This window comes from Leptodactylus fuscus, chromosome 7 (assembly GCF_031893055.1).
Source record: "Leptodactylus fuscus isolate aLepFus1 chromosome 7, aLepFus1.hap2, whole genome shotgun sequence".
NCBI classification, from domain to species: domain Eukaryota; kingdom Metazoa; phylum Chordata; class Amphibia; order Anura; family Leptodactylidae; genus Leptodactylus; species Leptodactylus fuscus.
The window spans coordinates 20,004,823-20,019,823 of NC_134271.1; the positions used below are offsets into that span (position 1 = coordinate 20,004,823).

Consider the following 15,001-nt stretch of genomic DNA (forward strand, 5'->3'; position numbering starts at 1 on the left):
GAACATACTGGGCCTGCCGTGCTCCAGCGTACAGGGCGGACATTGGCTCTTCATGGCAATTGCCAATCAACTATAAATGTGAATTTTCCACTTGACAGGACAATGTCGCCACTCACTTATCCCCATACACAAGGACCCTCCAGATACCCTTCACCTTAATTCCCAGCTGCTGTTTGGATTAAGAGGGGGAGAACCAGCAGTTACTATAGATATAGGAGGGACACTGTATACAGGGAGATCCTGCACCCTGCGGCAGTACATGGAGCGTCTGCTCACCACTGACTGGTTATCAGAAGACCAAGGTGCAGGCTATACCAGAGCAAAATGGCCAAAAACATCTGTGTAATCAATTTACCTTCATGTGAAAGCCTGCGCTATACTTCAGAGCAGCACTCACAATACTTCTAAATGTAATTAAATTGCCACCATGTTACTAACACCCCCTAACAGTTTAGCTGAGCTCCCAGAATATTTGGGAGGAGGAATGACAATCCTCAGTATGCAAATCTACAGAATCAGTTCTGTGCAGAAAATGAACAAGCAAGGAATACTGAGAGAATTCAGCTCTGAAGCCTTCAGAATAGTGAGCGCAGCTCTGGAGAATAATACAGGATGTAACTCAGGATCAGTACAGGGTAAGTAATGTAATGTATGTACACAGTGACTGCACCAGTAGAATAGTGAGCGCAGCTCTGAAGTATAATACAGGATAAGTAATGTAATGTATGTACACAATGACTGTACCAGCAGAATAGTGAGCGCAGCTCTGGAGTATAATACAGGATGTAACTCAGGATCAGTACAGGATAAGTAATGTAATGTATGTACACAGTGACTGCACCAGCAGAATAGTGAGCGCAGCTCTGGAGTATAATACAGGATAAGTAATGTAATGTATGTACACAATGACTGTACCAGCAGAATAGTGAGTGCAGCTCTGGAGTATAATACAGGATGTAACTCAGGATCAGTACAGGATAAGTAATGTAATGTATGTACACAGTGACTGCACCAGCAGAATAGTGAGCGCAGCTCTGGAGTATAATACAGGATGTAACTCAGGATCAGTACAGGATCAGTAATATAATGTATGTACACAGTGACTGTACCAGCAGAATAGTGAGTGCAGCTCTGGAGTATAATACAGGATGTAACTCAGGATCAGTACAGGATAAGTAATGTAATGTATGTACACAGTGACTGCACCAGCAGAATAGTGAGCGCAGCTCTGGAGTATAATACAGGAGGTAACTCAGGATCAGTACAGGATAAGTAATATAATGTATGTACACAGTGACTGCACCAGCAGAATAGTGAGCGCAGCTCTGGAGTATAATACAGGAGGTAACTCAGGATCAGTACAGGATAAGTAATATAATGTATGTACACAGTGACTGCACCAGCAGAATAGTGAGCGCAGCTCAGGAGTATAATACAGGATGTAACTCAGGATCAGTACAGGATAAGTAATGTAATGTATGTACACAGTGACTGCACCAGCAGAATAGTGAGCGCAGCTCTGGAGTATAATACAGGATAAGTAATGTAATGTATGTACACAATGACTGTACCAGCAGAATAGTGAGCGCAGCTCTGGAGTATAACACAGGATGTAACTCAGGATCAGTACAGGATAAGTAATGTAATGTATGTGTACAGTGACTGCACCAGCAGAATAGTGAGTGCAGCTCTGGAGTATAATACAGGATGTAACTCAGGATCAGTACAGGATAAGTAATGTAATGTATGTACACAGTGACTGAATCAGCAGAATAGTGAGCGCAGCTCTGGAGTATAATACAGGATGTAACTCAGGATCAGTACAGGATCAGTAATATAATGTATGTACACAGTGACTGTACCAGCAGAATAGTGAGTGCAGCTCTGGAGTATAATACAGGATGTAACTCAGGATCAGTACAGGATAAGTAATGTAATGTATGTACACAGTGACTGTACCAGCAGAATAGTGAGCGCAGCTCTGGAGTATAATACAGGAGGTAACTCAGGATCAGTACAGGATAAGTAATATAATGTATGTACACAGTGACTGCACCAGCAGAATAGTGAGCGCAGCTCTGGAGTATAATACAGGATAAGTAATGTAATGTATGTACACAATGACTGTACCAGCAGAATAGTGAGCGCAGCTCTGGAGTATAACACAGGATGTAACTCAGGATCAGTACCGGATAAGTAATGTAATGTATGTACACAGTGACTGCACCAGCAGAATAGTGAGCGCAGCTTTGGAGTATAATACAGGAGGTAACTCAGGATCAGTACAGGATAAGTAATGTAATGTATGTACACAGTGACTGCACCAGTAGAATAGTGAGCGCAGCTCTGGAGTATAATACAGGAGGTAACTCAGGATCAGTACAGGATAAGTAATGTAATGTATGTACACAGTGACTGCACCAGCAGAATAGTGAGTGTAGCTCTGGAGTATAATACAGGATGTAACGCAGGATCAGTACAGGATAAGTAATGTAATGTATGTACACAGTGACTGCACCAGCAGAATAGTGAGAGCAGCTCTGGAGTATAATACAGGATGTAACTCAGGATCAGTACAGGATAAGTAATGTAATGTATGTACACAGTGACTGTACCAGCAGAATAGTGAGCGCAGCTCTGGAGTATAATACAGGATGTAACTCAGGATCAGTACAAGATAAGTAATGTAATGTATGTATACAGTGACTGCACCAGAAGAATAGTGAGTGCAGCTCTGGAGTATAATACAGGATGTAACTCAGGATCAGTACAGGATAAGTAATGTAATGTATGTACACAGTGACTGCACCAGCAGAATAGTGAGCGCAGCTCTGGAGTATAATACAGGATGTAACTCAGGATCAGTACAGGATAAGTAATGTAATGTATGTACACACTGACTGCACCAGCAGAATAGTGAGCGCAGCTCTGGAGTATAATACAGGATGTAACTCAGGATCAGTACAGGATAAGTAATGTAATGTATGTACACAGTGACTGCACCAGCAGAATAGTGAGTGCAGCTCTGGAGTATAATACAGGATGTAACTCAGGATCAGTACAGGATAAGTAATGTAATGTATGTACACAGTGACTGTACCAGCAGAATAGTGAGTGCAGCTCTGGAGTATAATACAGGATGTAACTCAGGATCAGTACAGGATAAGTAATGTAATGTATGTACACAGTGACTGCACCAGCAGAATAGTGAGCGCAGCTCTGGAGTATAATACAGGAGGTAACTCAGGATCAGTACAGGATAAGTAATGTAATGTATGTACACAGTGACTGCACCAGCAGAATAGTGAGTGCAGCTCTGGAGTATAATACAGGATGTAACTCAGGATCAGAACAGGATAAGTAATGTAATGTATGTACACAGTGACTGCACCAGCAGAATAGTGAGCGCAGCTCTGGAGTATAATACAGGAGGTAACTCAGGATCAGTACAGGATAAGTAATGTAATGTATGTACACAGTGACTGCACCAGCAGAATAGTGAGTACAGCTCTGGAGTATAATACAGGATGTAACTCAGGATCAGTACAGGATAAGTAATGTAATGTATGTACACAGTGACTGTACCAGCAGAATAGTGAGTGCAGCTCTGGAGTATAATACAGGAGGTAACTCAGGATCAGTACAGGATAAGTAATGTAATGTATGTACACAGTGACTGCACCAGCAGAATAGTGAGTGCAGCTCTGGAGTATAATACAGGATGTAACTCAGGATCAGAACAGGATAAGTAATGTAATGTATGTACACAGTGACTGCACCAGCAGAATAGTGAGCGCAGCTCTGGAGTATAATACAGGAGGTAACTCAGGATCAGTACAGGATAAGTAATGTAATGTATGTACACAGTGACTGCACCAGCAGAATAGTGAGTACAGCTCTGGAGTATAATACAGGATGTAACTCAGGATCAGTACAGAATAAGTAATGTAATGTATGTACACAGTGACTGCACCAGCAGAATAGTGAGCGCAGCTCTGGAGTATAATACAGGAGGTAACTCAGGATCAGTACAGGATAAGTAATGTAATGTATGTACACAGTGACTGCACCAGCAGAATAGTGAGTACAGCTCTGGAGTATAATACAAGCCATCGGAACATTCAAAATCACATCTACAACACTGAAACCAATTTCTAACAAGGCAGACATTAAATAATCTTATTAGAGGAAAATGTCCCATTCTCCACTTACCAGACTCATTGCCTCCTCTTTATTCCTCCTTCTAAGGGGTTCACTCTCTCTAAGTTGTCTATTAAATCAGTCTTGGTCTTCCAAGATGGACTGCCAGTTCATATAAGTCTATGCAGATGGTTGATGGGGAAGTGAGAGCCTAGTTAAGAGAAGAGCAGATACATAGAATTGGTGCTGCAACTTGTACATTGTCTATATAGCTCAAATAATAATACATACTAGTCAGGACTTCTCTTTATCAAGCTATATGGTGCAGCTGCTTCTGAGTGAGGGTAAGTTACAGACAAGGCCTTCAGAGGAAAACACCCGCTATTGGAAATAGACTGAGTAATGAACATTGATATGATTGATCATGTTTTTCATGTTTAGATAAAAAAACCCAGCTGATTATTTTTGAAACAGCGCCACACCTGTCCACAGGATGGGTGTGGTATTGCACATTCCTATTCACTTCAATAAAGCAGTGGTCCAATACCAGATAACCCATGAAGAGGTGTGGCAGCCCTGTGTGTATATATATATATATATATATATATATATATATATATATATATATATATATACTGTATAAGTTAAGCTGTTGGAATATGATGAAGACCACAACTCACATGTGATTGAAAGTTGCTGTAGAACCCCAGCCCAAGCCTAGATGACTAAAATAATGAACATAAATTTCTTGTTTCATTCTATTTATGAATAAATAAAATAATGTAATAATTACTTAATAATTGTTCATGGGAAGAATATGCAAATCTGACTTCTATGATGTAATTCGGAAATGAAAAATAATAACACTACAATTAGTATTATTATATAAAAATCAGAAATAATAATTAGAATATACTCCCTAAACCGTATCCACATTGTACAAGGGACCAGTAATCATTAATCCAATAATTTCCAGATAATTTGATCAATGGCTGCTATACTTGTGTTTCTCCACCAGAGGGCAGCCTTGTACAGCATTAGATATTTTGCCATACCTTGAATTTTTGACTGCCACTTAATAAAAATATCTGCTATGTAAGTAAAATGCCTTTAATTGATGTCACTGATGGTCCTGCACCCTTAAAGCTCGTATATACGGGGGCCAAACCCAAAGCGTTTCGACAAGGTGAGAGATAAACATCTCTGGCATGAACATGATATCAAATATAAAAGAATATATATCTATATCTATCTATCTATCTATATATATATATATATATATATATATATATATATATGCGCAAAAATGTTAAAAAAAATAAATAAATAAAAAATAAAAAATAAATCCAATGTACTGGTATGGAGAAGCAACATTCGCTTTTGGAAACAAAAATACTAATTACGTGACGTCATATTCATCACAATGGTATAAAATGATATTAATGTGACCCAAATCTGATTATTAGGAGTATATACAAAGGCAGTGGGGCAAAAAAATAAAATAAAATTGAATATATATATATTTATTATTATTTCATATGTCAAAAGTGAGATATCCCAATAGGCACAGAGCGGCGAAGTGAAGTTTTTGCATTTTTAATGAGCGAAGACGGAGGACTTTGCATTGTGTGTGAACCTGGATTGCAATGATGACATCTTCCCTCTGGTTTCCATAGCATCCACACTGGAGAGACTAAGAATGAATTGTGCACAGGGCGATCCGCCCAATTCCCTTGGAAAGTTAGCAGAGGAGGCGAGAAGAGGCTCTTCCTTTCGACTGGACCTGTCCATGGTGCTGAAAGGAGTTGAGGGGCAGAAGGAGATCTCCTGAGATCTGAGCTGTCCCCATGGTCAGAGGGGCTGCGACCGTCCCCTATCCCACCGGTGAAAGTCTTACCCTTCCTACTAGGAGAATAAATGCTATTTTTGCAATTCTGGGCTTTTCTACCTTGGACGTCATTCTTGGTCCATGGTGAGATGCAATATCTTTTTGGTCGACTTTGCGAGAATCTGCATTTCGTGGAGGCAATGGTGATGTAAAATGGATTTTTAATCCGCCAGAGGACCAAATGCTGCTATGTACAAACCATGACACTGCCTTCACTTACAGTACGAGGAAGCTCCGCAGCCAGGAACACTTTGTAATCCTCCTTCTCTATCTGTAGGCGAAGCCATCACCTTGTTCTTTTTGTAGGATTAGGTTTGTATCCGGGGATCTACACTAGCACTATGAGAAGTTGCCGATTTTTGCTTTGTACCATTTAACCAGAGGACAAGCAACAAACCTGAAGCAATAATGGATACAATAAAACAAAGGGTCTTAACGCCTGGGAAAGAAGGGCTGAAGAATTTGGCAGGAAAATCCCTGGGACAGATACACAGGTAACAATTATTACATGAAACGTCACATGTGTGTATCACTGTAAACACGTATACTAGGCTATAGGGTCAGCGAGTGTCGCCATATCTACCCTGGGTACCATGCATATTGATAAGTCGTATGTGTCAGTCGCCGCCATATTCCTTGCCCAGTCATTATACTCCGTTTTCCGTTTTTATTTCAATCTTAGAGCTGAAATATTGCAAAAACAAGAAACCTGTAAGGGGAAGGAAACTCGTAGACGCCATTAACGGATTCCCAAGTGGAATCTGCCAAAGCGGAATAAATAAATATTTAATACGTTCGCGGCTCGACAAAAATCAGACGTTTCCTTACATGCCCTTGTTTCTTTTTCATTTCCTAATTTATAGTTATTGCAATTTCTGGGGTTATGTCATGATATTTTATAATTTTTATGACATATTGTATTCTCCGGATCCTACATTTAAAAAATAATAATAATAATTTATCCAAAAATTATTTTTGAAAGTAAAATAAGACTTGAAGAATTTGCCCAAGAATATGGCTGGAATTTTACTAATATTAATATATATAAACATTTTTTATATATAATGTTATATATATATATATATATATATATATATATATATATATATATATATGTATATTTATATATATATATATATATATACACATATAAATATATATATATATATATATATATGTATATATATATATAATTATATATAAAAAATGTTTATTTATATATATATATATATATATATACACACATATTACATATTATAATATATATTATTTATACATTATATATATATTACATTTTCACTAGATTATAACCATTTATTTGATAAAATTTTCTTCAGAATATTTGTATTTTTACTAGAAAAATCTTCATAACTGCTCTGTCCTGTACACTACTATACAATCAGTAAAATCTGTAGATTTTTACCTCCTTGTACAATTTTTCCTTAATTTTTCACTTCTGATATTATTCTTATTTGAGATATTTGCAGTTTTCTACTTTTCATCAAATTTCTAAGATAAAAAAAATCTCAAATACAAACTCGAAAATAAAAAAGTCAATGTTCACAGAAATACTTGAATCGGAATTGAATTCGTATCGATATCATTATACAATACACAATATATCTTGTCGTGTTTTATGCAAATATTTTATTGGTCAAATTATTTTAAATTTGAGCTTCATTTTTTTTTTTTAACTATTTGTTCTTTTTTTGTAACGTGAAATATTTATAATCCCAATAATGGTACGTTTAATAATTCAAGGGGATTATTTTTCTGGGTCTTTATAGTTTATGTTTCCGTTTTTGGTTTCTAAGATTTTGGATGTTACTAGAAAATTTTTGAGTTTTTTATGTATCGAGTTATACGTTTAGATAGATAGATAGATAGATAGATAGGAGATAGATAGATAGATAGATAGATAGATAGATAGATAGATAGGTATATAGATAGATTTTTTTATACGAGGAGAAAAAAATATTATAGAAAATATTTTTTGGAAAACTAAAAAAAATTAAATTTTTGATTCTCTGTTAAAGGGTTTTAGAGAGAAAACAAAAAAACAACGAACAAATTGAATTGACTGAAGATGGAAAACCACTGCAAGTGTCTGAGAAGAAGCCTCCTATATGTGACTGTACCTGCTTTGGGCTACCCCGAAGATATATCATTGCTATCATGAGTGGGCTGGGGTTCTGCATCTCTTTTGGGATTCGTTGTAATCTGGGAGTGGCGATAGTGGATATGGTGAATAACAGCACCATTCATCAAAATGGGAAGACTATCAAAGAGGTGAGCGAGTATTAAACTTTCTGTACTTACCCCCCACCACCACCACCACATTAAATCCCTCCCCCCAAGGTACCCTTTAACCCTTCTACATGTAACAGTCTCCAGAGGGCTATTTGTCAAGACAGGTTAAATATATATAACAGATCTATGAGATATATATATATATATATATTTGGAATTTAATTTGCCAACTTCCACAATTTGAAGATTTAAAAAATTTGTAAAAAATAATTTGTAAAATTTAGAATTATTTTAGAATTTAGATTTATTTTTATTATTTAGAATTTAGAATTCCATCTTTTGTGCCATTTCAAAAGAATATTATTTTTCTCTTTCTCTCCATACACAGAAAGCAAAATTTAATTGGGATCCTGAGATTGTTGGAATGATCCATGGCTCATTTTTCTGGGGTTACATAGTAACACAAATTCCTGGTGGATATATCGCTTCAAGATTAGCTGCTAACAGGTACCGTGATAACATGGAGCGCTTTAGGTTGACATTTAGCGTTTAAAAAAAAGCAAAACTGTTTTTGCCAATTTTGTAAAAAAATAAATAAAAAATTTGTTTTGCTCCTTGAATTTATAATTTAGCTTTGGCATAAGAAAATTGGGTGTTGCTTTGGGTAAAAGAAATGATCTAAAACATAAAAAAAAAAATCAAGACTTGAGATAAAAAAATTATATACAAATCTAAAAATATTGGAATAGAAAAATATAATATAAAATAAATAAATAAAATAAAATATAAATGTAACAAAATTAAATTGATAAAAAAGACAATTTAAAAAATTGAAAATAAGTCAAAATCAAAGATTAAAAAAATTGTACATTTAAAATTATAAAAAAATTAAACATAAAAAACTTCCTTTCATTTTAGAAATGTATAAAGATTTTTTTTTAAAAAATTTTGAAATAAAAAATTTGTAAAACGTTTCTTCCCATTTAGTTTTAATTAAAAATATATTATAAGCAAAATCAATCTCTCTCCCCCCCTTATGGAGACGGCTACAGATGGTGCTCTCAAAGCCCAGAGCTCAGTTTCTATGGTGCTTGGCACTATTTCAGGGGCCAGGGGTGTGATTCCACCTGTTAATTAGATCTACTGAGAATTGAGGATGCCTTCCACTCTCTGATCCCTTTGTAATAACGCCGGCTCTATGTTCAGCGGGAATCGGGAAGAGGAAGAGATTTGTGATGCTGACAATTTGTATGGCATGAAGAGTCAATCAGATACCGGAGATAATATAGAAAGTATTGCTAAGAATGAGATTATCTAAGACAAACAATAAATCAGTTTCTAAAAAAAAAAGAGAGAAAAAAAAAAAAATTAAATACATTAAGGGGGCCAAGGAATATTGTTGCAGGATGATAAATGGTCTTGCCTGGGGCCGGCGTGGACAGGGTTAAGTAATATGTTGCCGTGAGCCATTTTGCATAGCATACATAATGCATGAATGGAAAGGAAGAGGTCATTGTTTTATGGCTTATGCTGAAAAAAACTTCGGTAAATTTTTGCCAAAATTTCTTATACAAATGGTCCTTTATGACTTTAGGACTCTGACCACTCAGCACCAATGTGTTACTTGACCAATTGGATTGATCCATTTTTCAATATTTGATGTTTTTGAACGAGTGTTTTTGTAGAAATATGGAATTAAATATTAAATTTAGGGTTAATTTTGAGACCAGATTGGAAGGAATATTGAAAGTATTTCTATAAATATGTTTCAGAAAATTCGTACCCGAAGCAGCGCCGTTCCGTCTATGGCTGCCTGACAGAGATTTTCTCGGTGCAGATGAGTGTGGTCTGCCAGGAACAGATTTCTGCCTATAAAAGCGGCGCCGCTTGTTTGCGCTGAATACACTAATGAACAGATAGTTGAATGAGATGTGTGAAAATATTGTAATGGCTGACAGATGGGAGAGAGATTGGAGAGGTTTTTGGCTGGATTGGAATATTGCCCTCTAAATGACCTTGAATATTTTTGTCTTCTGGAAAACGGTTGTTGAAGTTTTTGGAATGGTAAAATATCAGAGTACCAATGTAATGGTGGAGGTCGTCTGATATGGAACATATAGAAAGATGAATTAGAGAGATTTATAAGCGGTACTTTATCATTCAGAGAATTAAGAGGCAGTGACTGCCCCCTATAGGCCAAACTGTAATCTGGACATAATAGTACAAACCCCCATTGTCACCGTCTGTACAAAGCTTTATATGTAAAATTTAGGATATTAGTTTAGAGTTTTGAGTCTGTCTATCTATCTATCTATCTGTCTGTCTGTCTGTCTGTCTGTCTATCTGTCTGTCTATCTGTCTGTCTGTCTGTCTGTCTATCTATCCATCCTATCTACGTATCTATTTATGTATCTCCTATCTATCTATCTATCTATCTATCTATCTATCTATCTATCTATCTATCTACGTATCTATCTACCTATGTATCAATCTATGTATCTACCTATCTCCTATCTATCTATCTATCTATCTATCTATCTATCTATCTATCTATCTGTACTTATGTCTCTATCTCACACTTATCTATATATATAACTCACTCATTATCTCTCTAATTCAGGTTTATTTTCTCCATATATTTTTTGATCTATGTCTCCCTATATCACACTTATCTATAGCCATCAATCACTCAAACTCACACGTTATCCATCATCGATCGCATATCTATCTATCTATCTATCTATCTATCTATCTATCTATCTAATAACCATCAATCCTCTGTCAATCTCATATCTATTTATCTCTATATCCCTGTACCCATCTAGATCACACATTAGCTAGTTCTCTCATTTAGCATTACCGCACACATATATGGCCACTACTTTCTAAATTTTTCCCAAATGCTACTTTCACTTGCCCTAATGTCTGTTCACAATTACACACATCAGGGCAATAAAACCCAATCATTTGGAACAATGGTCACCAGTAAATGTTGTGCTATAACAAATAAGCGTGACCCAGAATTACACAGCTCAGTCTAATTAGATTACATGGGACACAGATGTGGGAGTCACACACCTGCTACCATGGAAAGCACAAGATTATTGGCCAAAGTGTCCTGGTAAGAAGAGTCACATTATATATTCTGTGTGACAGCCCTAGAGCCGGAGAGTCAGTGATGATGTTACACACAGACAATATATATTTTATTACTTGTACCTTGTACATACGAGCAAAATTATAGTAGTTATATTCTTGTACATGGGAGTAGTATTATAGTAGTTATATTCTTGTACATAGGAGCAGTATTATAGTAGTTATATTATTGTACATAGGGGCAGTACTATAGTAGTTATATTCTTGTACATAGGAGCAGTATTATAGTAGTTATATTCTTGTACATAGGAGTAGTATTATAGTAGTTATATTCTTGTACATAGGAGCAGTATTATAGTAGTTATATTATTGTACATAGGGGCAGTACTATAGTAGTTATATTCTTGTATATAGGAGTAGTATTATAGTAGTTATATTCTTGTACATAGGAGTAGTATTATAGTAGTTATATTCTTGTACATAGGAGCAGTATTATAGTAGTTATATTCTTGTACATAGGAGTAGTATTATAGTAGTTATATTCTTGTACATAGGAGCAGTATTATAGTAGTTATATTATTGTACATAGGGGCAGTACTATAGTAGTTATATTCTTGTACATAGGAGTAGTATTATAGTAGTTATATTCTTGTACATAGGAGTAGTATTATAGTAGTTATATTCTTGTACATAGGAGCAGTATTATAGTAGTTATATTCTTGTACATAGGAGCAGTATTATAGTAGTTATATTCTTGGATATAGGGGCAGTATTATAGTAGTTATATTCTTGTACATGGGAGTAGTATTATAGTAGTTATATTCTTGTACATAGGAGGTAGTATTATAGTAGTTATATTCTTGTACATAGGAGCAGTATTATAGTAGTTATATTCCTGTACATAGGAGGCAGTATTATAGTAGTTATATTCTTATACATAGGGGCAGTATTATAGTAGTTATATTCTTGTACATAGGAGCAGTATTATAGTAGTTATATTCTTGTACATAGGAGCAGTATTATAGTAGTTATATTCTTGTACATAGGAGCAGTATTATAGTAGTTATATTTTTGTACACAGGGGCAGTATTATAGTAGTTATATTCTTGTACATAGGAGGTAGTATTATAGTAGTTATATTCTTGGATACAGGGGCAGTATTATATTTATATGGGGCATATATTATAGTTTTTATTAACTGAGGGCAGTATTATATTCCTGTTTACTCATCAAGTGTGCAACTTGAAAGGTAACTCATCATCTGGTTTAGGACAAAATCCCAACTTCATAAGGAATATTTCAGTGGTTTTGTGGCCCGAAACCTCTTCATAGGTATAAAGTTTTTGGAAACCTATTTGTACTTTTGTAAGTCAGGTCTGTGCTCAGGAAAATTGTCATTTGCCTTCCCCCAGTACTTTTTGCAGTTCATTCATTACTCAGCAAGGGGCCAGTAATGAGCACAGGAGAAACATCTCTCTAGGGTACAGAGAATAGAAAATCTGTTCCAACCAAGTTAGGTTTGGAATGACATTCTTTGGCCTTTCAGAACATCCCAATGTGTAATACGTCAAAATTGTCAGCAACATTATCCTGCTATGTGATACCTAATTTTATGGGTATTATGTTTAAAGGCCCTCCAAATTCACCTATGTCTCTTACATCCACTCCTACGTGCTCGATTTTATATTACTTACTCTCACAAGAGAATATTCTCGATCTCTGAATGGAACATATAATACTATGACTTAGTCATACAAAAATTATATAAAATAAAATTTCTTTTACGATTGACAATGCCAATGTAGTTGGACTTGAAAATCGATCTGAAAAATACTAGAAATAATAATATAATATTTAAAAAATAATATATATATATATATATATATATATATGCTTATACTGTGCTAGGCCTGATGAAGGCCTGATGTGTGTGTGTATATATATATATATATATATATATATATATATATAAATATATATATACACTCACACACACACACACACGTATAAACACATTATATATAAATATATATAATATTGATTAGAGTATTTTTGGCTTCTAATGATGGAATGGAGTTGTTACATTGTTACATTGAATTTAATGCATTTATAATCCTAGCAGAGAGGTTGATCAATGAACCTGCTTTTATCAATGGGTTCCCTCTTAAGCTGCAGTGACCGTGAATAGATCGGGGCTTTGTCTTGAACCATTTTAAAGGGACAAGAAGCGACTTCCCGTGTCGGCCCAACGACAGCCCTAATCCTCATTCAGTGCTTGCTACTTACCATATGCTCCATGGAGGGGCCTTTGTCTTCCTCTAGTAATATAGACGTTTTCCTGATTTAATGAATCACAGGGGATTCAGTCCAATATAAGCGAGTCTCAGATGTGCACCAATAATGAAGAAAAGCTGATTTATTTTTTTTTATTAGATTGCAAAGTGGGTAGAATCGACTATAGAATATTAATGCTCGGGCTTCATCAGGCCTAGCGCCGTATAAGCCATACAGTATTATAGTGAGTCCCTGACACACGTCTTCATTTCATACAACCGTCTTTGCAAATCGAAAAGCCAACGCTCCAGAGTGTCTAAAACAAAGTTTACCTATGCTAATGTGCCCGATCCCAGCGTGAGCCGCTCATTGGATATAGTAAAAAAAAAAAAAAAAAAGAGTATAAAAATGACTGGCGATACAAAAAATTTTAATTATAGTTTCAAAAATGCTCATAAAAAGGTGTAAAAAAATATATATCAAATTAATTATAGATTCTTATATTTTATAGTGATTTATAATTTTATAAGTATAGTTATATAGACTTCTATTTTAATAGTAATTTCTAATTTTATATTTATTATATTTTTATTTTTATATTATTATTCTTTATTTTATTTAATAAATATATATGAGTAATTACAGCAAATTATATAGATAATCATATCTTTACAGTAATTTTTAATTTTATATATATATTTTTATTTATTTTTTAGATTATATATATATATATATATATATATAAAATTTATTTTATATATTTTATATTTCATATATATTTTATTATATATCTGATTAATTACAACAAGTGAAATATATATATATATATATATATATATATATATATATATATATATATACTCATATCTTTATAGTAATCTCTAATGTTATGTAAACATAAATCTTCTAATACTTTATATTCTCTAATATAAATACTTATTTATTTTCATTTTTTTAATTATTATTTTATTGTTATTTATACATTATTACAAAGTATCCAATGTAAGAAATGTCTGTCTTAGTTATAGATATTATATTAAGGTGATAGAAAATCAATCCTAATTCTAATAATAAATGAGCGCTATGCTGCCATACTAATATCTATCGCACTATTTACGGTGCGGACTCGTCTCCTTCTAATTTCCCATGGGGAGGTTCTTTCACTCTCTTGGGTCGGTTCTTTAATATCTTACCCCAGTGCTGTCCAATTACTCGTATGAATGAGCTAAATACATATTGCATTGATGTACTGAATACTATGATAACAGGGCAGGCCATCTAGGCTGCAGGTTAGTCTTAGTTTAGGCTGGACTAGGCCCTGTCCTATATAATGGCATAACATCTTCAGTATGG

The 15,001-nt window shown here is 34.7% G+C and overlaps 1 protein-coding gene across 1 annotated transcript in view; it reads left to right on the top strand.

The window, feature by feature from the left end:
• Positions 1 to 5,928: 5,928 nt before the first annotated feature.
• SLC17A6 (solute carrier family 17 member 6) overlaps positions 5,929 to 15,001 on the top strand; it is a 28,577-nt gene continuing 19,504 nt past the window's right edge. Inside the window, exons 1-3 of the mRNA XM_075281232.1 lie at positions 5,929 to 6,522; positions 8,065 to 8,317; positions 8,667 to 8,785. Coding sequence (XP_075137333.1) covers positions 6,437 to 6,522; positions 8,065 to 8,317; positions 8,667 to 8,785 — 458 coding nt within the window. The 5' untranslated portion in view covers positions 5,929 to 6,436. The remainder of the gene's footprint in view (positions 6,523 to 8,064; positions 8,318 to 8,666; positions 8,786 to 15,001) is intronic.